Source organism: Gopherus flavomarginatus, chromosome 24, assembly GCF_025201925.1.
Source record: "Gopherus flavomarginatus isolate rGopFla2 chromosome 24, rGopFla2.mat.asm, whole genome shotgun sequence".
Lineage (NCBI taxonomy): Eukaryota > Metazoa > Chordata > Testudines > Testudinidae > Gopherus > Gopherus flavomarginatus.
Genome location: NC_066640.1, coordinates 10,266,737 through 10,292,491, shown reverse-complemented (window position 1 = coordinate 10,292,491; position 25,755 = coordinate 10,266,737). Strand labels below are relative to the sequence as shown.

The 25,755-nt window shown below is 45.0% G+C and overlaps 1 protein-coding gene and 1 long non-coding RNA gene across 2 annotated transcripts; one reads left to right on the top strand and one right to left on the bottom strand.

Annotated features, from left to right (window-relative positions):
• The first annotated feature begins 1,614 nt into the window (after positions 1-1,614).
• On the top strand, positions 1,615-21,469 carry GNA11 (G protein subunit alpha 11). Its single transcript, XM_050934155.1, has 7 exons — positions 1,615-1,813; positions 8,479-8,663; positions 10,775-10,929; positions 12,287-12,415; positions 14,076-14,205; positions 15,028-15,181; positions 17,271-21,469. Exons 1-7 carry the CDS (start codon positions 1,678-1,680, stop codon positions 17,459-17,461), a joined length of 1,080 nt encoding a protein of 359 aa, XP_050790112.1. The 5' UTR covers positions 1,615-1,677; the 3' UTR covers positions 17,462-21,469.
• On the bottom strand, positions 2,651-25,602 carry LOC127040257 (uncharacterized). The gene is made up of 2 exons (XR_007771409.1): positions 24,646-25,602; positions 2,651-3,387 (listed from the first exon to the last, which is right to left on the bottom strand). It is a non-coding gene; the product is annotated as an uncharacterized LOC127040257 (long non-coding RNA).
• Positions 25,603-25,755: the final 153 nt, after the last annotated feature.

Below are 25,755 nucleotides of genomic sequence, written 5' to 3'. Positions count from 1 at the left end.
TTCCCCAAGTCTCATGCCTGCTTACGGTAATGCCACCGCAGTCTTCTTTTCATGTGCCCAAAATATGTATGTAACCCCCTCCCCATCACTTGAGTTGAATAATTTATGGAAGAGGAATGAACTATTGTAGGATGATCTACATATCTAGGTTTCTATGCACCCAAGAGGCTCTGAAGGTGTATCTTCTGCAGGACGTTTTGTTGATCGTATCTGCAAAGGCATAAACAAATGCTCTTCTGAAACCAAGGGATAAAACCCATGGCACAGAGAGGTAAGAAATAAGAACAGGCCTGAGAGCCAGGAATTTCCAGCTCTGAGGCATCAGGGAAGTTACTTAAATTCTCCATGCCTCAGTTTTCCCCTCTGTAAATCAAGGGTAACAAAATGTTTACCCACCACACAGGGATGGCAGGGAAGACTAATTTGTCAAAGTTCTGTAAGGATTACAGGCCCTGTATGTAATTACATTGTAATTCGCTGATATTTGTGTGAAGCAGAAGATAAACCTCTGGTGCTACCAGAACTCATTTTATCTCTGGCGGGGATGGTTAGCCAGGGAGTGGGTGGATTACTCTACCAAAGCCAAGGAAGTCTCCACAACCCTCCCTGCCCTTAGGCACGCATTCGCCACCCAACTCCCATCCCTCCATAACAAGCCATGTTTCTTGGGTCTGTCAGCCTGGGACTATCAACTGGAATGGACTGAAGCAGGTCCCCGAAACACACCCAACAAATGCCTTCTCGCAGGAAAGGCAGGCTCTGAAGTCAGCCTACAAATGAATCTGCCACGCGCGAGGCCTGGCCATTCTGATAACTGCTGCTATCGTTTCCCTCCCATAGGGAAAGTCACACAGTCTATCCATAGGAGTTCAAAATAAAGGCGCGCTCCCCTTCCTCTGCCTGGCTGGGGTCAGCACTGCTCCCACACAGCTCCCCCATGTTCCTAGCGCTTCCCCCTAGGTGTCAGTCTGCATTAACCCCTTCCTTCCCACAACCGTCTGATGGTACCTCTGGGGCAGGTGCTTGGCCATCCCTCTGACTTTCCCTCCCCCCTCATATACCCCAGCTGGTGGAACCAAGTCCCAGCTCCCCCCCCCCATATACCCCAACTAGAAGGAAGCCCCCACCTTCTCTGCTCCCCCTTTGTCCTGCTCCTCCCCACAGCCCAGCTTGGCCAGCAGCGCCCCCCCCCATCCCCAGCTGTTCAGCCTCATCCCACTCCCTCCCCCTTTTCCCATAGTCCTCCACCATCCCACAATGCCCAGCAGCCCCACGCCCCGGCCCCTGAACGCGCGTCCAGCTCCCTCCTCCCTGCCTGCTCGGCCAACCAAACTTGCACCCTACTCCCTCTGCGGGCCCCGCCTCAACCGTTACTAACCCCGCCCCTCGCGGCCAAGAAGAGCTTCCCATTGGTGGCGGAGGCAGTCAGTCAGGCCTTGTTTTCAGACACAGCGGGGTAGGCTGTGCGCGCTTGTCGCTCGCTCGGCGGGGCTGAGGGGGAAGGCGGGAGCGGGTGGCGGCGGCGCAGCCGGGCGGAGGGGGGGGAGCGGTGCCAGGCCTGGCAGGAGGGGGCGCAGGGGTCCCGGGCTCGGGGGTGGGGGCGAGGCCGGGCCGGGCCGGGCCGGCGGGGTCCCGGGCTGAGGAGGCCGGGCCGGGGGTCCCGGCAGCGGCGGAGCCATGACTCTGGAGTCCATGATGGCCTGTTGCCTGAGCGACGAGGTGAAGGAGTCGAAGCGCATCAACGCCGAGATCGAGAAGCAGCTGCGGAGGGACAAGCGCGACGCGCGCCGGGAGCTCAAGCTGCTGCTGCTGGGTGAGGAGCCCCCCGCGGCCGCCGCCCCGCGCCAGGCCCCCCACCCCGCCCTGGATCCTTTCCGTGGCCCCCACCCCGCCCTGGATCCCCCCTTCGCCCGCCCCGCTCCGGATCGCTTCCTCTTCTGGGTGCTCTGCTGGTCCCCACCCCTTAGCCCCCGCCCTGGTCCCCACAGCACCCGCCCTGCTCAGGATCCCAGCCCGAGCCCCTTTTCTTCTCCCCCACAGCGCCCGCCCTGCTCGGGATCCCAGCCCGAGCCCCTTTTCTTCTCCCCCACAGCGCCCGCCCTGCTCGGGATCCCAGCCCGAGCCCCTTTTCTTCTCCCCCACAACACCCGCCCTGCTCGGGATCCCACCCTGAGCCCCTTTTCTTCTCCCCCACAGCGCCCGCCCTGCTCGGGATCCCAGCCCGAGCCCCTTTTCTTCTCCCCCACAGCACCCGCCCTGCTCGGGATCCCAGCCCGAGCCCCTTTTCTTCTCCCCCACAGCGCCCGCCCTGCTCGGGATCCCAGCCCGAGCCCCTTTTCTTCTCCCCCACAGCACCCGCCCTGCTCTGGATCCCACCCCGAGCCCCTTTTCTTCTCCCCCACAACACCCGCCCTGCTCTGGATCCCATTCTTTTCTCTCTTTCCCTCCTCCCCTGGATCTCCTCCCCTCTTCCCATCGTTCCCACCCTGAGTCTGGCTTTCACTCCCCTGCATCAGTTACCTTCTTCCCCAGTGATGATTGCTGTGAGCACATCCCTTGTGGCTATATGGGCAGCCCTCTGCATATGTTAAAATAGGAACTCTTCACACCCATCACATGGTTAAAAACTAGGTCCCTTTTAGGCACTACATGTATTTGTTGACAGTAATCGTGTTTATTACACTAGTCCCTGAGGCCCAACAAAGAATAGGGTCCTATTGTGCTAGTAGCCATCCTTCCTTCCCCTGTCTTAGAACCCACATGTTAACTTCTAGTCTAGTGACTCTCAGGAGGCACATCTATGCTGGCCAGACCCCCAGCTCTGCGCACCTTTTTCTACTTATCAGAGTTGACAACCGTCAGGCACTTTGCTGTTGTCCAAAATATAACTTGTGAGGAAAAACAGTATAGGAAATTTTAAAAAGAAGGACATGGTAACTTCTAAACAGTTATCTTCCTTACTCATTCTAGATGTGGAGTAATTTTAATATTCAGTCAGGGGGCTGACTGGTTTGTTTGTTTTTTCTTTCATAGTGGATTTTGTGTTAAAATTGCTTTTGACCTAAGCAGAAACTTCAGCATTGAAATGACTCTTAGTCTTAAAAAAAATCCTGTTGGAGAACTCAGTTGGACCTACTGACTTATTTGTGCGTGAGAATTTTCATTACTCAAACTGGTGTAATTTATAAATTGTTGGCAGGCTTCTGGGTCTTTCATTAACATCTCTCCATGAAGGAGTCCTCTCTACCTAGTCTGGTGGTCTCTATGGTCTTCTCCCTCCTTTGTTAAATGGGGGAATTTATCCAACTACAGCTCTCAAGGTCCCTCGGTGCCATTCTTTTCCTCCCATTCTCTACTCCAGCAGGGCTCAGAGATGTCTAAACCAACCTGCAGGGAGAAATAAAGATAAGGCAAAGTAATTCTGAAGTCAAATGGAGTCATAAGAATGGTGCAGGATCAGTATTGGAACGGAAAATAGTCAGGACTAGCTCTAGGAATGGGGCCCTGCTATATTAGGATAAGGACATACCTGTTCAGATACCACACAGGTGGGATGAGTGTCATTTAAGTATGTAAACAAAATTTTGTCTGTGTTCATATCTCCATCAGCATACTGAGGTGTCTCATAGTACCTCTGAGGTTCCGAGTGGATAGGGAATCAGTTCTTCTATATGGTTTTCGGAGAGATGCCATCATAAGTTTTCAAAAAGTAATAGAGTACAGACTTTAATGTTAGCAGGAAATGTAATGCTAGGGTGCAGCTAGCCCATAAGCTACTCTTAAACCATGAGGCCTATGAAAACACTAAGTTATTGCTGCTCTTTTATACATTCTGTCATGGGCTTTGTCATTTATTGTATCTGTGATTTCAAATCAAAATGGGAAGCGGGTCTGATTAAACAAGGCTGTTAATTTGGTATGTGTACTGAACTAGCGTACCAGTCAGGATTTTTGACGATGTAAGGTGTCCAGTTCCAAATTCACAGGTGGGTATGTCTGCATCAGCTTTCAAAAGCTAAGCGAGGCTGGGTCTGGCCAGGAATGACTGAATAGGAATATCTAGGTTGATGCATAATAGTGTTACTGATTGAGTAAATGGCGCACTTTCTTCCTAGCCATTAATAGTACAGTATCCCAGTAGCATGTTAAAAGCATGTTGGAGGGGCTGCTCTCCAGGTGAAATGTAAAACCAGGTTTATGATCACTTGTCCATTTTCTTAAGGCTGAGTCTATACTAGGGAACTTTCCTTCCCCCAAATATAATTGGCTTTAAAAACCATTAATGTGAACCAGTTTTAAAACTGGTTGTACCATGATTAGAGTAAGCTCCAGGAGGTCTGAACCATTCCTTGACTCAACTAGTTTTAAAACTGATTCATTTAAAAAAAAAAACCCTCAAGATGCCTGGACCCTGGTCTACAACTGGCTCCAACCTGTTTTAAAATCAGTTCAGCTAAACTTTTAAAAAACAAGTTAGGATTTGGGGGGAGACATCCATAGTTTAGACAAGGCCAAAGAATAACAGTGTTAGCCCTAATAACTGCATTCTGCCTCCTTATATTCCATTTTCACTTTCAACAGGATATGATACTCTTCACTGCCTCTCCTAAACGATTAAGTAGTATTGTGCACTTTTAAGCTGCAGTCACATTAGCCCAAAAACGGGTAGTACTAGTGGTGGGTGAAGTTAATTTCCTCTGTGTGGTTCATAAAGTCATTCAGAATCCTTTGGTGTGTATGGTGCAGCATAAATGCAGATCATATTAGTTAGAGAGAGGCATTTTCTTGGTTAAGAATTTTGGGGTGGGCAGAATATATTTTAAGAGAGATCATATAAACAGTAGAGTATCAATAAGAATGTAGAGTAAGCGGAAGTAATTTCTTCCACACTGCTTTGCTGTCCAGTGTGGTGTCAGTCGGTTTATACTGAAGCCTGAATTAGAAATATTGAGTGAAAAATAAGTGCTGCTATGAGTTGGACTGCTAATAAATAGTGGTGTTTCAGTGCTTCAGTTACTGTCCACTGATACTGGGCATACATTAATCTTTTTAATGAAGAAAATGATGTTATTTTTCTTGTGTAAAGTTACTTTGTCCCAGAAGAATATGAAAGTAAGCAATGAGTGCCATTGATCTAACACATGAGTTCGTTTTCAAATGCATTTGTCATCAGCAACACTTACTATAAACTATGTGGCTTTTATGGGTTGACTGAAGGAATGATGAGCTCAGATTATTCCCTTGTCTCAACATTATCCTATAAAAAAGGTTATTACATTCTTATGAACACAGGAGACTATCCTCACTTGTGTTTTCGGTGTTCCATAACAGTCACGGTGTGTATATTGTTGAGGGACTGAAGCCAAGCCAGGAGGCGCGTATTTAGAAATGGAAGGTCAGGGGTTGTGCATTTGATCTCTTGTGTGCTAGAGTAAGTGAACCTAAGTTAGTGATCTGGTGCTGAAGTTTGTATTACAGTTGCATCATCAAAGTGCTTTGAGACGCCTCTACTCTTTGTTGGTTACTGTGGTAAAAGCACGAGGAAGTGTTTCTCACCACAGTGTACTCAACCGCAAAAGATTTCACTTTCTGATTGTTTTTTTGTGTGTGTGTGTGTGTTGTAACTTTCTAGAGGAGACCAAGATAGCTAGTTAGTGGCAGTTACATAATTTATTTTAATGTTCAGTAAATGGAGACATTAAAAAGCCTAGCAAAATTTGCAGACTTCTTTTCTTGCTCTTTTTGGTTTGGTGTTTGTTGTTCTTTTTTCTGCTTGGGTATTTGTTTGTTGCCCTGCAGAATAGACATAGGAACTTCAGAATCTACTCATAAGGAGTTAATGTGCATTTGTGATAAATGAGCCTCTGTCTTTATACGTCGAATCCCCCTGATTTCTAGTTGGAGATCTGATGGTTCATGTTGCTGAAGCCAGGGATTTTCTATTCATTGTGTCCCTAAATCTGGAGAGTTGATGGATTTGTCACCTTCCTAATATTTCTTAAGATGAGCGTGCACCTGGGTTCATTACCCTGGTGATCTAGTAATACACAAGTCAATATAATCAGCAAAGCTCCATATTGAGGCAACTTTTTGTTAAATGCACATCAACTGCAAATCTGAGAACTTCCACAAGAGCATTCTGTAGAATGAACGTACGTATTTCTGGAGATTGGACAGTGTACAGTTGCTCTGTGAAGGAATTAGCTGCAGACTGTGTAAGATGGCTATGGGGGGACAGTCTGTGGTCAATCCTTACAGCTGATCAGTAGCCTTATAAATGAATACATGCAGAAGAGGCCACTGGCGAAAACCCGTTCTCCCCCAACGCTAGTTGGGTCTTGATTGTGACAAGGCTGTGTGAAGCCTTTCTTTGCCCACCCTTTCTCCCTCACATTTACCCTGCAAGTTAAGAAAGTTTTCACTTTGTCCCTTTCTCGCTCTTTATTTTCATCACTGGATTGTCACCTGATGCAGCTTACATCTTCCTAAACCCCTAATGGCAGGAATGTTGATCTGCCCACCTGACTGTATGTACAGAATGCAGACTTTGAAAGAGTTAGGGATGTATGAAACATCCAACCAGTGCAAATCTACCTTGCCTTCACAAGCAGGTATTAAAACAGTGTAATGAGGGAGGCTTGTACTATGTGATGAGTGGTGTGTTGTCTGCATTGTACTTTGCCCAAGCAGCACTTGCAGCCAGGGCCGGCGCTACCATTTAGGCAGCCTAGGCAATCGCCTAGAGCGCCAGAATAATTGGTGGGTGGCATTTTGCCGGAGGGGGCGGCAGGCAGCTCCGGTGGAGCTGCCGCAGTGGTGCCTGCGGAGGGTCTGCTGGTCCGCGGCTCCGGTGGAGCTGCCGCAGTCGTGCCTGCGGATGGTCGGCTGCTCCTGCGGCTCCAGTCAACCGCCTGCAGGCATGACTGCAGCAGCTCCACCGGAGCCGCGGAGCACCGGACCCTCCGCAGGCACCACTGCGGCAGCTCCACCGGAGTCGCAGGACCAGCGCGCGGGGCGGCGAAATTGCCGTCCGCCTAGGGCGCTTAAACCCCTAGCGCCGGTCCTGCTTGCAGCACAGCCTTTTTGGTTTCAGAGCACATTCTTGCCATCGCTTTCTTTTATTGGAGATATTAGCCGTTAGTGCTTGGCTGTGTTGAAGCAACACTCACTTGAAATCTAGTTAATTTTAAAGTCTATAGTTTAAGGTATTGCACCTACCACAGAGTCTGCAGAGTCTTCACTGCTGCTGTGCAAGAGACTCGCACAAATAGGGGAGACTGACTAGGCAAAGTATGTTGAATGCCACAGTGTAACAAACAGAAGAAACAAGGAAGACTCTCAGATCTGTGGGTTAAAGTAATCTTCAGTGTTACTTGGAACAATAGTAGGTAAAAGCTTTTAGGCAAAAGAGTAACTTTTCCTAAAACTTTAGCAGTCCTCTTGCCAAAATTAACATCAGCCACCTATCTGCTTGATACCAGTTGCATCCCTCTTACTTAGCCCCTAATTGATAAAGGATGACTTTGTCCATTTCAGCAGGGGTAGAGATTGTTAGTTCAGATGTTTGCGGCATCTCAACTGTGTCTGAACTCTTTATTTACTAATTCCTGCTGTTTGGCCTGCTGGTCTGTTTTTCTTTTAAAACTCTGCTCAGCAGTAGAGATTTGAGATTTCGTTTCCTTGTCCCCTTCACAAGTTGTTTCTCATCCGAACTTCTGAAGATAGTGATCACAAATTAATCCAAAAAGGATTACCGCTTCACATGATTGGGTTTTTTTTTTTTGTTTGTTTTTTTTTTTTTTTTTTACTTATATATATTTCACTCTGAGAGAGTGGTTTCAGGCCACTGAGAAAAAAAATGTGGTACAGGTAGTTTTTTGATCCCTTCTTCCTTTCAGAGCTTCTCTTTCTAATATATCGTGTTTATATCTAGTAAGGAGATGTCTAGATTGGGTAGGAAAAGAGAGATTGTACTAAAATAATGAGAATTCTACTGGAGCTTTCATGATCTAACAGCCTTCCCCCACATCCTTTGGCACCCCAGTTTGTGTAACATACTGATTTAGGAATATATCAGGGAGTTTAGCTGGAGCTGTGATTATAGCATCAAGCTGAATTGTATGGTAATAGGTCAGGTGTGACTGACTGACACGACTTTTTGAGGCAGGATATGTGGGAGTGGCTGTAATGTAAGATTTGGAGTGAATACCAGAATTGCTTTAAGCCTGTCAAAAAGAACAAGTGCTCTTTCCATCATGGTCAGTTAGGCTTATAGTTGCTGTCAGATGGGCCCACCAGGACCACTATATAGACTTCCAAAAAGGAACTGGAGAAGTAATAGTCAGTGGAGTAGATCTACTTGGATACATTAATAGGTGCAGTGGAGTAGGATGCAATAATAGCTTTACTCCTTCTGTACTGAACCTCATTTGTGATCTCTATTGACTTTTTCCCTTTCTTTGGTCTCTTCATTTTCAGGCACTGGGGAGAGTGGGAAGAGCACATTTATCAAACAGATGAGGATAATTCATGGCTCAGGCTACTCTGAAGAGGACAAAAGGGGCTTCACCAAGCTGGTGTACCAAAACATCTTCACTGCCATGCAGTCCATGATCAGGGCCATGGAGACCCTGAAGATCCTATATAAGTATGAACAGAATAAGGTGAGCCAAATTGCAGAGTTCCAGCGAGCCATCGCTTCGTTGCTTGGTGGATTTGCTTCACCAGTTCATATTTGTCTGAGGGTTTTTTTTTTTAGGGAACAGCTGTAGGTTCTTGCCCTGTATTTGTGCTGCCTTTGTACTATATCCACTGCCTGTTCAAACTTCCTGGTAATTGGCCCCATATGGCAGTTGTATCCTCCACTGCTTCTGTGGTACTATGCCGCTCTGTGGCTTTATTAATAGGGGTGTCAGTAGGGAGTATAACAGTTTTCATTTGGCTAGACATGTGTGTTCTACTTCTGTGAATTGTCCCACCTAAAAATTTCTAGGGGCAGGAACTGATCTGCACCCACCTCACAAAGACCAAAGCATTTTGAAGGTGCTGGGCCTTTCTCTGTATGACAGGTGTCATTACCGAATGCCGGAGAGTGCATAAGGGAGCTGTTGTAGATCCCAGAAGATTATGCTATTAGAGTGACACCTACTAACAGCTGCAGATGGAGATCTGTCAAATTTTCCTTTATTAACCTTTTTTTAAGGATTTGTAACTCAACACAAACATTTATTCTGGGATGAAGCTTGATTTACATGATTTTGGAAACTTTTGGGCTGGCTTTAAGGTGTATGAGTGCAGATGATTTTTAAGTGTGTAAGTGTCAAGAACTTAGATGTTAGTATGCTCTGCTGTCTCAACACTTAGTGGATTTATTTTTCAAAATGAAATTGTGCAAAAGTTATACCAGGTGTATTGTAGTTGCTGTATTTTAACTTTTTAAATAGCCACGTAGGAACTGGGAGGCTTTAGGGGATTAGTAGTAGGGTGTGGCACCTTTCTTCTCTAGAACATTGGTCCAAATTGAGGCCTAGGTCAGTATAGACCTGAAGATATCACTGTTAAGTTAGGGGAGAGGGCTAGCCCAGTGGTTTGAGTATTGGCCTGCTAAACCCAGGGTTGTGAGTTCAATCCTTGAGGGGGCTACTTAGGGATCTGGAGCAAAATCAGTACTTTGTGCTGCTAGCGAAAGCAGGGGGCTGGACTCAATGACCTTTTGGGCTCCCTTCCAGCTCTGAGATATGGAGATATACTTATATTATTAAATGGAAAAAGAGTTGAAGGGCTCAGATGAGTTCTTAATGACCAGGTATCCACATCACAGCTGCCTCTAACTGGCTGTCTTGTTTGCATTCTCAACAGAGGGGCCAAGAATTGAATGGTTCTTGAAGGCAGAACTCCCCTTTGGCCTTTAGAAAGAATCTGTCTGGGCCAATGCTGAGGCATGGGTGTGGTATGAGGGTGCTTGCATTACCCATGTTTTCTCTAGGGTGTGGTTAAAGGACTCTAGGGGCTATAATCTGTCACCTTCCACGAAGGCTTAATGTACATAGGAAAGCAAACTAGATTAAATTCTCTCTTTGAAGATAAGTATAGTGTGGGTGAACAGAAATTGCTTCTCATTGCATCCAGAAAACCCTTAGGAACTGCAGTGTTGGGGTGTGTGTAGTAGCTGTATTAATACAACAGGCTGCAGTGATGACTTCAGTCCAGCTGCACTTTGTGGTGTCAGTTTTGTTCAGATTATCTTTTTCCTCCTCCATAAAAAAGAGGCCTGGATTATAGCAGACTGCAGTAATGTCTCCCACACTCTTAAAAATGTAGGCTAAAAGCAATTAAAGCCTTACAATGAAACACTAGGCAGCTACATTCTGGTAATAAAATTGACTGCACTCCCCAATCAGGCAGTTTGGGACTCCATGCTCTCAGATCTGTGCTTCGATTTTGGTGTTTCTGAACAGTGGGTGACTTATGCTCTAGCACAACTTGGTAAGTTAAATTCAGAGAGTCTGACATTTCTGTTAAGGATCATGTGATGCTTCCAGGAGCTTTTACAGATGTGGCCGATTCTGAGAATATACAATTTTCCTTTTAACCTGTTGGAGATCTAAGTACAAATTGAATGGATAATTTGTAGATGTCTAGTCTGCCCATTGCTGTCCTGTTGCAGGTGATGTAAGCAGCTTGACCAGCATCCACGATGTAGCATTCCTGGAGCCCTTGCAGGAGGATCTAGGTTTAATGTATGCTTACTTGTCTTTCACACTTCTATCCTCAGACCAATGCACTGCTGATTCGGGAAGTGGACGTAGAAAAAGTCTCAACCTTTGAGCAGCCATATGTAAGTGCAATTAAGACATTGTGGACTGACCCTGGAATCCAAGAGTGTTATGACAGGAGGCGAGAATATCAGCTCTCCGACTCAGCTAAGTAGTAAGTACATAAGCACTCTGATGCGCTGCTGGATATCATGGCCATGTTGGCTAAACAAAAGCTTCCAAAAACTTAGGTGGTGTCTACAGATGCCTGAATATGGTTATCACACCGCAAACTGGCGCTGCTGTCTTTCTTTTAGTTTTTGTAGACTATCCTCTTTCCTCCTATTACTTCACCCTATGATATAGGTGTACCTATCTGCTAATGATTTAGTCTGGTGGGGTAGTCTAGGCAATGTGGGTGTATGTTCTGGGTTTGAACTGTAAGCATATACCTCCCTGCCTCTTCAGTAACTCTAGTTCCAAACAACTGTTATCACCGTGCTTTTTTGATTCTGGTTTTGCGGCTTCATTTGTTACACACACAGAGCTCTGGTGGGAGCAGGGGATGGGATACGGTTTTAGTACTGGAATGTCTGGAAAATCCATACACTCTTGTAGCACCACCATCTGCTTTCCACGAGTTCTGTTGGGTGATAAATGGAGCTGTTCACACCTCTGTCCCAGGATGCACAGGTGGCTATGCAGTGCCCACCCAGACCATCTCTGTACCCTGTTCCTGGTTCCTACACAGCAGAAATGCCACTTTCCCCTGTTGACTTAGTCTTATGGAGCCATGGGTTGGGAGTAGGGGGGCGGGGGAGGATCAGGATTTGACATTTGGAGCTGTTGCAGAATGTCTGAGCACATAGAGACTCTGGAAGATGGCAGTGCGTTGGGTCAGGTACAGATTTTTTTATAACCAGAAGGGCTAGGTAGTTCATTTTAATATTAAACTAAATTCCGCAGTAAACATTGGAAATGCCAAGAGCCATCCTATAACAAGGACTTTTTATGGCACTGATTTCCAGAGACCTAGGAGATGGTAACGGTTTCCTGATTCTGTTGCCTTCATGCGTTTCATTTGAAGCAACAGGTATGAGAAGAGCTGCTTATATCTGCTGCTTAGCACATGGCCTCCTCTCTTCCCTTGACTGAGATAGAAATTGAATGTTTGGCTGTAACTTTGTGAGATGTAACACGTGGCAGTTACTACGTCAGAAGAGATTCTAGGGACTTGCTGTCAATTGATAGGAGACAGTCATCGAAATTTACACGTGGAGAAACCTATTAAGCCTCCTTGGGATTCAGTGAAAGGTTGTTCCCTGAAGTATGACTTCCAGTACTTGGTCCTGTCCCATTTTAAATGATCCTAGTGATGCTGCTAGCAGTCAGATTTCTTTTGGTGTCCTTAACTTATGTGTGGAGGGAGAGAGGAACTAATGGCTATAATATGTTGAAACCCCCATGAGTGTGAGCTACAGTCTAAGGTGTTTTTTGTTTGTTTGTTTGTTTCCTTCATATGCCCCTCACAGCTACCTTAGTGACGTGGATCGAATCGCAACCCCAGGATATCTACCAACCCAGCAAGATGTGCTACGGGTTAGAGTTCCTACAACCGGAATAATAGAATACCCCTTCGACCTAGAGAATATTATTTTCAGGTACTGGAGTGGTAGCACATGCTATACCTGCTCCCTCAAGTGGGACTGAACTGGGGGAGCACTACTCTTGGATCTTTAAACTACTGATCAGGAGTATCCATGTTCTTAGCTAGGGAGGACTTAAGTGTATGTTTGGGAAGGGGGGGATATTCTGTATGGTCTCTAAACATGGTATGATTAAGTTGATTAAGGGCATCTGAGTGAGAGGAGTTGAAATCAATGGCTTCTGGGAATTGAGGAGGGTGTTGGTTTAATGGAATAGTTTTGGTACTAGACTTGCTGATTCTATCCAGAGAACCTGAAGTGAGTATACAGCTGGAAGTGTGGCTCCTCCTGTGATGTGTTAACATGCTGGCATCTGATGAGTACATAACAGCTCACCAGCCCATTGGACAAACTGTTGGTAGCTTAATCCACCAAAGGAAAAACTAAGCCTTCTTCTGGCAACACTGGTTTGAAACATAACCCTTTGCAAGAAGTTCTTCTGTCTTCATGCATTGTTGAGGTTCTTTGATCCATATGTTTTTAACTCTGATGAGAGATCCTGCTTTGTCTGTACTGATTCTTTTGTGAGTGTTCTCCAGTGTGTCTTACGAAGGCACTCTCCTATGAATAGCGTGTGCCATCAGGATTTGACTGACTTCTGCATCATATGTTTATCTGTAGGTTTATCTGTGCCTTTATACAATCTCCAAATAGACAGTACATGCAGAGGCATGATAACATGTTTGCTACTTTGCAACAGGAATTCTCCTTTATTCTATCCAGATACTTATCTGATCCATGCTGTTATAGCTTCTAATGTAGATGGGGGAAGAGTGAAAAGTGGTAGAAAAAAAGACTAGAAACCTGGACTTGGGGTTCAGTTCTTAGCTTTGCCATACCCTGAGCAAGTCACTGTCTCTGATTTGTATTCCTCATCTGTGAAATGGGAATAACGCTCCATTGAGATATAGGGACTGGACTTGGTTGGCTTTGTTTTATAATTTTTTTTTTTTTTTTTTTGGAGATCCATTTATAAAAGGTGCAATAGAAGTGAGATGCAGGTGTAATATAGTGATTCAAATTACAGACCCAGTATCCTGATGGTTTTTCTTAGGCATATGGTGTGAATGTGTGGTTGACTGGGTTTTATGCTTTGCCTATGGATTAGCATAACTCCATTCAGCATGATGTCCTGGGGAAAGCCAAATAGTCAAAGGAAATCCTTAACCTCAAACTTTCTCTCACAATCAGAAGTTTTAATATGAAGTCTTAATATCAAAATGTAAATAGCTTTGGCTTTTGATAGAACAGGATTTGAATGGATTTGCCATAGTTTCTTTTCAGTCTCCATAGTTCAGGGTGATGGATGAGCCTGGTTCCAGAAGCTCTGCTCAGTAAGTGAGGCCAGGATGCAAACAGGAATGAGGATGCTTATATTTACTGTCAAACGTGGAGGTGGCCATGGAATTAGCATTCAGAGAACTTCCTGTTACACTGTGTGAGCACAACTGCTCATAGAGGACACATGTTACTGTATCCTGATGCCTGCTTCGCTTGGGGGGAGAAAGTTGTTTCTCTCGTTCATATCCTAGTGCTTTGGGTGCAGGCAGAGAAGCTCTTATTGATCTTTGACAGGCTATTGCTTTGATAGATTGTATGTCTTTCTCTTCCTTAGAATGGTGGATGTTGGGGGTCAGAGGTCAGAACGAAGGAAGTGGATCCATTGCTTTGAAAATGTGACCTCCATCATGTTTTTAGTAGCCCTTAGTGAATATGACCAAGTTCTAGTGGAGTCTGATAATGAGGTAAGCCTGAACAGGAGTAGGCCCTAATGATGAGAGGAAAGTGGGGAGGGTCTTTCTGATTTTCTTGGAGGTTGGTACTAAACTGCTTGGTGCCAAGAGAACTGGAACTTGAATTAGTAGTAACTGTTGTTTTTGGCCTTCAGCTTTTCCCACTACAAAGAGAGAACCTGGGGCTAAATGGGTCATGGCTCTTCTGGAAACAGGGTACAAGATTGTTTCTGCATTGTGCATTTCAAACTTTCTGATGTCAGTGGGAGTCCCACATCTTAGATTCTCTGCATCCCTGATGAAAAGCCCTCAAGATCTTGTACACGTTCCTTTTTTCCCTTCCGTGTTAAATTTCCCACCCTAGATTCCTTGTATCATGGCAACCATCTTGCCAAATAATGGCTAGTCTCTTTGAGAACATCATTATAGTGCCTTGACCAGCTAGAAGAGCGGCTGTTAAGCAGCAGCAGGCACTCCATCTTGTGAGCCAACACATACCTTTGCTGGGAACAAATCTTCATGACCAGAAGTTGATCCCAGATCTACCACATGATAATGAAAGGCATTAAAATGACTTGGGCCAATAAGAGGGCACGTTGACTGGCAAGTAATTAAAACCAGCCAAATTAAATTCAAGTCAGTCACAGATGTTGCACTGGTTTCCTACGTACGCGCTCCACTGGACCAAAAGTGAAATGGGACAAAGGTTTCCACACAGGACATCTGCGATATCTGGGGTGATATGGATGGGTTCATGTTTCTAGGATCAGAGATGGCCAAGTTTTCACAAATGAAGGTTTTCGGTGTGTTGATGTAATTTATTTCTTGCATCAGAACCGGATGGAAGAGAGTAAAGCCCTTTTTCGGACCATTATCACCTACCCATGGTTCCAGAATTCTTCAGTCATCCTCTTCCTCAACAAGAAAGATTTGTTGGAAGACAAGATCCTGTATTCCCACCTTGTTGACTATTTCCCAGAGTTTGATGGTAAGTGATTTTTAAAGAGGATCTTTCAAACTAGAATGAACCCTCTAAATAAGGGGAGGGAGAAAACAACAACAAAATACTTCACCTGTGAGAATTTTAATTAGGTATTAATTCATATGTGAATGGGCTTCTGTTTGCTGCTTTCTTCTGTCTGATTTACAGTGAAATCATGCTATAAAAATGAATGTTACAGATTCAGGGCTGAATTTGTTGTAGAAATACTACATTGGGTAGAAATACTTTTTTAATAAAGAGCAAAAGTGGCAAGTAAATTTGAATATCTTTCTTCGTGTAACTTGTCAATTCAGACAGAAAAAACAGCTGCAAGCTTTTCATAGATTAACAATTAAAGAAGCTGCCAAATGTCACTAGAAACATTGCTTTCTGTAGGTCTGTGCATGGATCTGAGTTGAGCTGCGATTATTTTGATTTCAGGGTATTAATTTCCGTACTTGAAATATACATACTGGTGTAGAACTTCTAGACCTGCAAGAATGTAGTGGTAGGAGAGATGGAAAACACCAGTTAGACCATCAAACCCCTGCTTCTGTCAGAGCAGGGTGCAGTCCCTTCACATAGGCTAATTTGTGGACTGGTCAGATCATCCAAGTCTTTTTGATGTTGGTGTTGAAAAGCGTCAGGCAGGGTAAAATCCCTGTCCATCTGCTATTCCCAACTTTGGGCGGATAATATCTTCATGATGCAGGGAAGCTCCCATTTGGGGTTAAGCTCTTCAGCATAAACAGTGTTTTCTGTAACCTCTGATCTGCAGATCAATCTCCCACTAAATTGGATGATGCCAACTCTATATGAGATTGAAGGTATATGGGGGACAGGAGAATAAAGTCAGACAAGTTTTTTGGTTTTTTTTTGTTTTTTTTTTCCTAAGACGTCTCCTACCAACTCTTAGCCCTTTGAGACAGCTGAAAACTGCTGTCTGGGTAAAGGGAGAGCCATCTTTTTTTTTTTTTGGTTTGGGCCATAGCTCACTGGCGCAGTTGGAGAATCTTCTTTCCCCCTGAAGAAATTTCTATCTGTTCAGTCTTCTAGGCAAGCTGCTTGCCTCATTATGGGCTTGTAACAAAACAGGTCCTAATTAGTCTTCTTTCCAGCCTTGGAGTCTCCTGCCCCCTGGTGTCAGGAAGTACCGACATCTCTGAAGTCTTTATTTGTGGTAAATATTAAGAGGTTCTCACACTACTCTGAAGATCATTGGTGGTCCATGGTGAATTCATGTCTTCAGCTGCTAAATCACAGTAGAAGGTAGCAGAAAAATATGTGAAATGCTTTCCTAATATTACTTTTCCATTTAACCAATTGCTGTAGCTGCCAAAGGATGCTGTGTGATTTTTGAATGTGAGGTGGTCGATGATGCTCTCAAGGTGTGGGGCCATGCTATGGAAGCAATGTGAGAACACCAAGCACTTCAGATAGACAGACACCTGGTGATGCTCTGTAGTCTAAGGAGCTACTAGTGACATAAAATAAACACTAACTGCAGCTGCAGTTCATAGCTCTATAAACTGGCTCGTCAAAGAGTAAATGCTACAGGTGGTGGTCTGAGGGTTGTTTCTTGATTGGAATCTAATTTTGTTAGGCATGCAGAAATAATGGGAACTAGGTCTTGTGCTTCAGGGCATGAGATGATTACTGCAGAGGTCAGGAAGAAATCTACAATCCTCAAGATCTGCATTATTGTACAATTGACTAGGTATGTTACAGGAGAAGTTCATTTACATCTACTATTTGCCATTTTAGTATAGTGGTCCAGATGGACTGTTCTTCTGGCAGACTATGTCATATTCTGTGTTTCACAGATCAGAGTCTAAAGCAGCCTCTCAAAGCTTGTCATAGCTTGATATTCTGAAGCTTAAAACGCACTTACTAGGATTTAACCAGTTAGTATTAGGCATAAGATGTTCCAGATTCCATGACCGAGGGAGCTACATTTCTTCTTCTCCCGTTTGGTCACATAACCTCCTACCCTTGGGGTGGGGGATGGAGAGAAAGCAGACTAGCAGTTCTGGGGTTTCAAACCAAGTAATGGGCTGTGCACAGTGTGGTTTACTGTTGCCTTTGTTTGCTGCAGGCCCGCAGAGGGATGCTCAGGCAGCCCGGGAGTTCATCCTCAAGATGTTTGTGGATTTAAACCCAGACAGCGACAAAATCATCTACTCTCACTTCACATGTGCCACAGACACGGAAAACATCCGATTTGTCTTTGCTGCCGTCAAGGACACCATCCTACAGCTCAACCTGAAGGAGTACAACCTGGTCTGACCTGCTCTGCCCCTCGCCCCCTTGGGGGGCCTCCTTGTGAAGAAAAGACGACAAAAGAAAAATTTAAAAATTACAGGAAAAAAAAATCTTAATTTTTAATGATGTAATGATTGCAAATTGTCTGATCTGTGGAGTGGCGAATTTGCTCAGTGTTATCCTGGAGTCTCATGTCTCTGTCCACAGAGTAGTTGATTTCATATTTTTAACAAATTGCTTTTATTTCACAGTTAACGGGGGGGATACACCTCACTCTTCGGCACCTTGTTCACCTCTTAATTTTTGCCTAAGCCAAGGCAGCCTCATCTTGGGCTTCACTTTGTCACTTAGCCGCTTTTATTTCCCTTTTCATTCCCGTGGTCTATATAGAGTTCTATAACTTTTCTGGCCAAGATTGTAAATTCACTGGACTGTGGGAGTGTGAAATGCTACTGGTCCCTTTGCCTTGTGCCATAGGGTGCCTCTGGTGTAATTATTAATCCTGCTTGCTTTTTGTTGCCACCCTGCCCTCCCCAAGGACACGCCCCATGGGTCACTGTGATGAAATGTTGGGGAGGAACAATTGCTCTCCATCTATAGCAAAAACCCCACAACAATAACAACAACAAAGCCATCACTTTTCCATTCTTTGTACCGTTTAGTCTGGGTTACTTTTTTTTTTCTTATCAATTATAAAAGATATGGAGACTGTGATTATTATTATTATTTTTTTTAAATTATTGATGTTCTATACATAGTTTGCTACATATTGCTGTATTTTGTTCATGGACTTTCAATGATGGGAGCTCTTGGAGCAATAGCTGCTGAGCCTGGGGAGAAGTGCCTGACTGTATTATTATTATTCTTATTATTTTTAAAAGTAGGCTCAATTTATGGAAAGAAACTTACACTCCACTCAGAGTGAAAGGCATCAAGTGAGCGACTTCTCTACACAGCGAAGATCAGAAGCTCACTGCGTAATTTAAACACCAAATTTTTCTGATTGAAGACCTGAGGTGTCACATGTCACGCTTGGGTTCTCTTGCGTGCTGTGAACAGCAAGGAAATCCTCATCATGTTTTGTGCCAGCTGTGTGCATTTGTAATGGTGCTTCATTCCTGCCCAGCTCGCAAATTGCCTAGAAAGGACCAGAGCTGGGTGACACGGACTCTGGGGTGTGGGAAAGATTCTTACTGCTTGAAAAGATTGTGAAAAGTTTTAGGGGGAGTTCTATTACCATTTTTCTGTCTGTGCTCTCCCTGAGACAGATGCTGCTGTGGTTTTTCTGTAGAGGAGCATGGATTCTCTTTGGAGCACTTGCACAGATATTTGCTCCAGAGGTGCAGGGTGCCTGATAATTGAGAGTACAGCAGCCACTTTTGGATTGTATTGCTGAAGTGAGAATTCTGGGATGAGATGGACAGCAGGCTAGTACAGGGGAAGGCAGCTGGGTTTGTTGATACAGGTGTTACTCAGAATGGATTCTAGGTGCCAAATTGAATTCCACTCAGCTGAGGGCTTCAAGCCCTTCTGTCTCATTTTATAAGCTTTCAGGTGAGTGAGTAAATGTACCAAAGCTCTGCTGCCTCTTGTATCTGCCTAGTGGAAGACTGCAATGGCAAGGCAAGCAGTGAGTAAGAAACAGTGGCATCTGTCCCACCTATGGACATATGTGAAATACAGGCAACACTAATAGTTCTATTACAATTCCAACGAGTAGCATTGGGTCCAAATTCTCTGGATAACCCAGACACAGCTTCAGTTGCTTGTAAGGCTAACAAAGGCGCTAATCTCCCAAGCTGCACAGTTGAAGGGTGTGTCCAATATTTTGTTGTCTCATTTGTAGACTGAGCACTACATCGGTGTTTTGCACAAAATGTAATGAAATTGAACTGCCCCAGATGCCTTTGATGTGTAACACTAAATCTGGAGTTCACACTACGTCCAGTTGTTCTGTTTTAGGGCTCCCTTGTGTTTTCCAAAACCGGAGAGGGAAGACTGCTGTATTTCACAGAGCACTACAGAAGAAATAGAGCTTTTGGAGATGCCTGGCCGTGTCAGAGACCTGGTATTGCAGTAATAGCCTTGGGACCAACAAGTAGAGAACCCGGGTCTGGCTGAGAGTAGGGCAGCAGCTGCTTGTAGAATCGCTACATTCCTGGTCCTGCCTAATGTTCAGGAGAAACAAGGGAGGGATTCTCTCGTATGCCAGACAGCTTTGCACCAGTTTTACTGCTTTTTTTGTCTTTATGCCAAAAGGATCCTTTTTGTGGAAAGCCTTCTATGAAGAGGATTTTATAATTGTCTTGGGTCTATTCTAAATGCCATTCTTCTGGAACATATGGTGTGCCAGTCCTGCTTCCCTGATTTCGTGAGTGGTTTGCACTGCATCCAATTGCCGGCGGTGGACCTGGCGCTAAGAGATTCAGAATCTTGAAACAGATGTCCCAGAGGTTCCTTTCCAAGGTTAATGATGGTGGCACTTCCCACTTGAATCTGTGTGGGTATCATCCCTCTACCTGCCAAGAGAAGAGATGTTGACCTGGCACAGAAGGAAGGATCTTGCATCATCCATTGTGTGGAACAGAGTGAATTTGTTTAGCTGTGATGAATTCTGGAAGGATTTTGGACTTTAGTAAAGGTTGGAGCACATGATGTTTACCCTCCTGCTCCGTTGCTTGGCATAGCTATTGGCCTAGTCACCAGTTGGGCTTGAGGGTAATTGGGTGGGGATATCACGTCAGGGCTGTCCCACAACATGTTTCTGAAATCTCATCTGTCCTAGAGAAGGAATAATTCAGAGCTGTGCACAGAATCCAGAGGTGTCTGGGTTGTAGCATAGAAAAGAAGGCAGGGGGATTAGCAGGCCCTGCATGGCGAGAGATGTCATCCTGTTTGCCGCTGCCTTGGATTGTGAAGCATTCTTGCAGAACCAGCTCTGCTCTGCATCTCTGGGGGCAGACTCCACAACAGATGCCTGCTCTAGTGAAAGTGCCAAATCGAAAACCAAACTTGCCTATCTCATCCTCTTCAGTGATAAGGCTGGTCAGGATTTCCCAGGAACGAGGGAGTGAAGCTCAGGACAGAAGTCTGAGATTCACGTGTAAAAATCCCGAATCTTAGGCTGAGGAAACAGCCTCTTGGCCAAGCTCAGTTCATAGCGCACTTTCTTTTGTCCTGAAGAAACAGGCCTACTCTGAGTCATCCTAAACTTTACAGTGGAGAGACCCATGGGGGGGAGGGAAGTTGGGAGAAGATCGTCCTGATTTTCCTTGCATTGGCGTCCAGTTTCATTGCATCATTCCATAAGGATCAATCATATGGTGAGCAACTGCCCCTCCCTGTTCCAGCCCTACTGCCTATTTCCCTTTCTCCTGGAATTGGATTCTTTGGTCTGATGCTGCTGCTTCCTAGTGATGTTGGCATTACCTTCAGCTACGGGGTTGGTTTTTTTTCCACGTGTTTTATTACTTGGTAATTTTTTAAAATGTGCTTTCAGAGTGTGCTGACCATAGTATTGTACTATACAAACCCAGGTTGTTAGAGTCCAGCAGAGGTAAAGTCTGTAATGCAGCACCCAGTTTTAAAAGTATAGTTTGTGCCAATGCCCCTTCTTTAGTAGTGCCAGAGACTCTTTACAAGTGCCAATGTGGTGGAAATTATTTGGTTATACTTGTATATTATAGGATCCTGATTTAAACAATTTAAACATCCTATTTAAAAAGATGCTATATAAAATGCTGTTTTTAAACCTTGTCATTTGAAATGCATGTATTGTTGTGCGTGTTAGGGTGGGGGGAGGGAATGGGGGAGGGGAAAGGAGTTTCTGAATAAGCTGTCCAGTGCCAAGGTCCATTCAGGCTCCAGACTCTTCTTTTCCAGTCTAGGAGTGTGACGATTTCTTGGAACAGTCCTACTCTGGCTCCTGGGCACTGACCCTTATTACAGAAATACCTGATGGAAATTGATTTTCATATCTTTCTCCTGAAATAAATTCTCTGTTTGAAATTGGAATAAATTTTGTTCCTAAAACCTGTTCTGGTGATGTTTGTCTGCTACTCCCCTCCTCCCACCCCCAGTTGGCTGAGTAACTTTTTTCCAGCAGGTGGGAGCTGCCTCATGTGGGTGAAGGAGCCGCTTGAATGTTCTGACCTTCTGTAGCACCATTTATCTGCAGGAGACGTAGTTATCCCTATTTTACAGCTGGGGATGCTGTGGCACAACAGTAAAGTGACTTGCCAGGTGTGACAGAAGTCTTTGGAAATGTGAATAGAACCCCCAGTGCCCTAACTCTCCTCTCCCTGAACTATGAAACCATCCCTCGGGGAAAGAGGGAGTTACCTGTATTTTTTGATTTTAGTAATCTCCAGTAAAGGCTGGTCTACACTGAAACCTTGCATGGGTTTAGCTATATCTCTCAAGGGTGTGGCTATTTCACACCCTTGAGAGAGGTCCTGCCAACCTGGTCCCTGGTGTAGTCCGCAGTCGTTAACAGAATTGTACAGGTGAAGCTTGCAGAGACAACAAGGCGTGGCATACACTGCTCCATCGTGTCATAGAGTCCAGCCCCCTCCCTTTGCTAGCAGGACCAGATCCTAAGTGGTCCCCATAAGGACTGAACTCACAGCCCTGGATTTAGCAGGCCAATGCTCAAACCACTGAGCTATTCCTCCCCCCCTGTAATTTCATGGCCGCTTATTAACTGAAGAAGAGTGGTTATGGGCTTAGTTAAGCGTTATACAACCATGTCTTGGGCGTCAGACCCTAGGTGCCCTTGGCTTCGCACCTTGATGTTCTTGTCCGGTGTGTTTAGTGCAAAATGTTCTATCCATGTGGAGTGAAATGCATTTCCCAGGGTTCCCTGTCTGGGTCATGCTCTCTGCCTTTTTGCAGCCGGACTACTACAATCCACTAAATATAAACCAGACTTGATGCATGGATTTCTTGCTACTTGCTCTTGAGAGATGCAGTGGCTAAGGCTATTGAGTGTATTTCCTAGCTGCCCACCAGATGTCACTAGTAACACTCAGGCAGCTGCTTGGCTTCTGTACATAGAAATGTTGGTGAGCTTAGGAATCCACACACACACTCACTCACTGGGGTGGAGGTGTGAGGAGAGGAAATAGACAAGGGGTAGGTAACATAACTCATTTATACCATCAGGTACATGACCGTAGAGAAAGGGAGCTTTGTTTGGCCTTGACTTTCACTTTTGGCCTGAAAATGACATGTACACATTCAGTGGGAAAGCAAAATTACCCCTGTTATGTGGGGAGAAGCTTTTCTTTTAGACTGTTACTGCTCATGGTCACTATATTACACACTCTCTAGCACAGGGGCAGGTAAACTTTTTGGCATTGGGTTTCAGAAATTGTGTGGAGGGATGGTTAGGGGAGTCTGTGCCTCCCCAAACAGCCTAGGTGTGGCCTGGCCCCCACCCCTGATGGCCCCCCAGAATCCCTGCCCTATCCACCTCCTCTGCTGTCTGGCCACTGACTACTCCCAGACCCCCCGTCCCTAATTGCCCCCTGCCCCATCCAACCACCCCTTCTCTCTGACCACCCCCGCAACACCCCACCCTCATTCTGTCCCCCCCTGTTTCCTGTAGTCTGACCACACCCCTGCCCTCTATTCAACCCCCCTCCTCCATTGCCTGCCCCCTTGCTACCCAAGAGCTTCCAATCTATCTGAGCTGGCTTACTGGTCTTTTCTGAATAATACCTCTTCACAGCCTGTTTAGAAATCTGGGTTTAACTCAGTTTTTGCTTTGCAGTTCTCTGTTTAAAACCTTTCATCACAGTTCTTAAGAAACCTTAACAAACAAGAGTGCCCGTCTCAGCTGAGCGGCTCACTTGTTGCACCTAATGTGTTGCTAATTCAGCCTTCTTTAGGAAAGAGCTTTAGATACACATGATCTGGTTTAGAAAGACGTTTGGAAGAACATAAGCTACTACTGGCCAAAAGAGGGCAGCATGTGCTCACAAACTCTCCAGCCCAATCCTGCTCCCATTGGAGCCAAGGTTTAAAGCGGGATAGGGCCCAGCACTGACCACAACAAAAACCGCCAATAGCTTTGATTGCAGCCTATTTTCCTCCCACCAGGCTGGCTCACAAGGCTCTTTAAGGAGTTTGAAACGTGAAAAGCTTCAGGAGGTAGCCGTGTTAGTCTGTATCCACAAAAAAACAAGGAGTCCGGTGGCAATTTAAAGACTAACAGATTTATTTGGGCATAAGCTTTCGGTTAGTCTTTAAGGTGCCAGCAGACTCCTTTTTGTTTATGTGAAAAGCTTGAGATTACTTTAGATGGTAAATGTCTTGAGGCAGGGATTATGTTTCCTTTCTGCATGCATACACTGCCTTGCGCAGTTGGGTCCTGGGATCATAAAGGCTGTTCTTACGTGACAGGGAGATGAACATTAAACAAAAGTAAAATTTCAGATCAGACTCATTTTTATCACCTTGTAACTTGAAAAAGTCAATTGACAAATACTCTTCAAAACTTGAACTCTGAAGACAAAGGAGAACGTTTGTTTATTTTTTTCCTGTAATCTGGCAACTTTCAGATCAAGTGAATTTTCTAAACCCAAAATAACAGAGGGGTTAAAATGAAGGTTTAGAATGGAAGCTGGTTGCGGCCATGGGTCAGATTTACAAAGCTATTTAGACACCCAACTCCCTTAGCACCTTGTGGTCTTTTTCTGCATCTTTGTAAATCTGGCCCCTTTTCCTGTAATTGCCCTTCTATAATTCTAGTGTTTTCTAACAATCTACTTGTGTTGGATTTTCTCTGTTGTACATTTGACCATCTCCTCTCTCTACACGCTGCTGACAGAACGCGTGTGTAGTAAAATTCAAGAATTAATAAGCTACGAAACCAAATGGCCAACAGCGGGACGATTCTTATGGCCGTCCTTTCATTTCTACAAAGACTCCTCTTACTCTGTCTTATGCCTACAATTCAGGTCAACTTAGCTACATCATTCAGGTCTGTGAACATTTTTTGCACCCTGTGCAATGTACATAGATTGACCTAACACCTCCCACCCGCCCATGTCCCCTCCCCAGCCACAGCTACTTTAGCAGACAAATTTTCCCACTGACCCGGCTACCACCTCTTACACTGACGGAAGGGATGTACCACCCCTGCAGGAAGCCTCCACCTGGCAGTGCTACAGCAGTACAGCTGTAGCATCGTAGTGTTTCCTCACCTGTCTGACTGCCTCCTCTGCCACTGACCCGTCCACATTGCTTGGGCATGAATCATGCTTGATGAATCAGCAGTCCAGACATCCTGTCAGATTTCTGGCATCCCTGAAGTCCCAAACTTTAATCCTTTCCTTCTGGGGAGTTGTTTTTTCTCACGGATCACTGCAACTGTCAGTTATAGGCTGATGCGGTGCAGAGTAAAGAGGAGCTTTAATTGCGAGAGGCTGAATAAGAGAAACACTCGTGTGGATGCTTGTTTGAATCTTCACCAAAATTTTGGCCTGGAGATCTCATGATGACAAGTCCTTCAACAGAGAGTCCCAATATGGATCTGATTTCTTCCCTTTTTAAAAATTTTTTATTTCCACTGGCATTGGAAATAGGACAGGCTTTTATAATGGATCTTCTCTCCAGTTCTCGGCAAATCCAGGATACTTAGTTGTGTACCTGGAAAAATAAAACCCAAATCGAGCTGGTTCTGTTCATGGGTGTCCCCATTACAAACCTCCTGCGAACTATCGGCACTGAATGTTCAATCTTGTGCTGGAGCAGCTGTTGGCTAATTGGTTCATGCAGCTGTAATCCTCTTCTCCCTTCTCTGGTTCAGTGTTGAAGAACCTCACTGGTGTGCAAGGGGGGACTGAAAGCTCCCACTCTGACTGCCGGTGCTTGTCTTGGGGTTATGTATAAGACAGACCTGTCAAACCAGCCCTGTTTACTGGCAGGAAGTTCCCACGCTTATTATCTGAACGTGTAACTTAAAGACTCTTGCATTTGTATTTTTTTGTTTCAAGTTTTCGACACAGTTTCTTGACTCGCTTCTCATTTAATTCCCCACCAAGTGTGTTTCACTTCCATTGTGAACAAACAGAACCCAAACTAGCCTTGCCCTCCCCAGGCGTGCATGAATCATCACCACTGATTTCATGGACTCTTGCTGCTAGTAGGAGCCAAGGGATGGCTGGTTTGTGGGCTGCTGGTACCATTCTTACTCAAATCAAGTGATACCTTACTCTGTCCCTAGTCCCATTGAGTCTATTAGGGGATACTTGCAGGGTCAGATAGTTCTCAGCATGTGTAAGGGTAACACAATTTGCCCCAAGTGCCTAGAG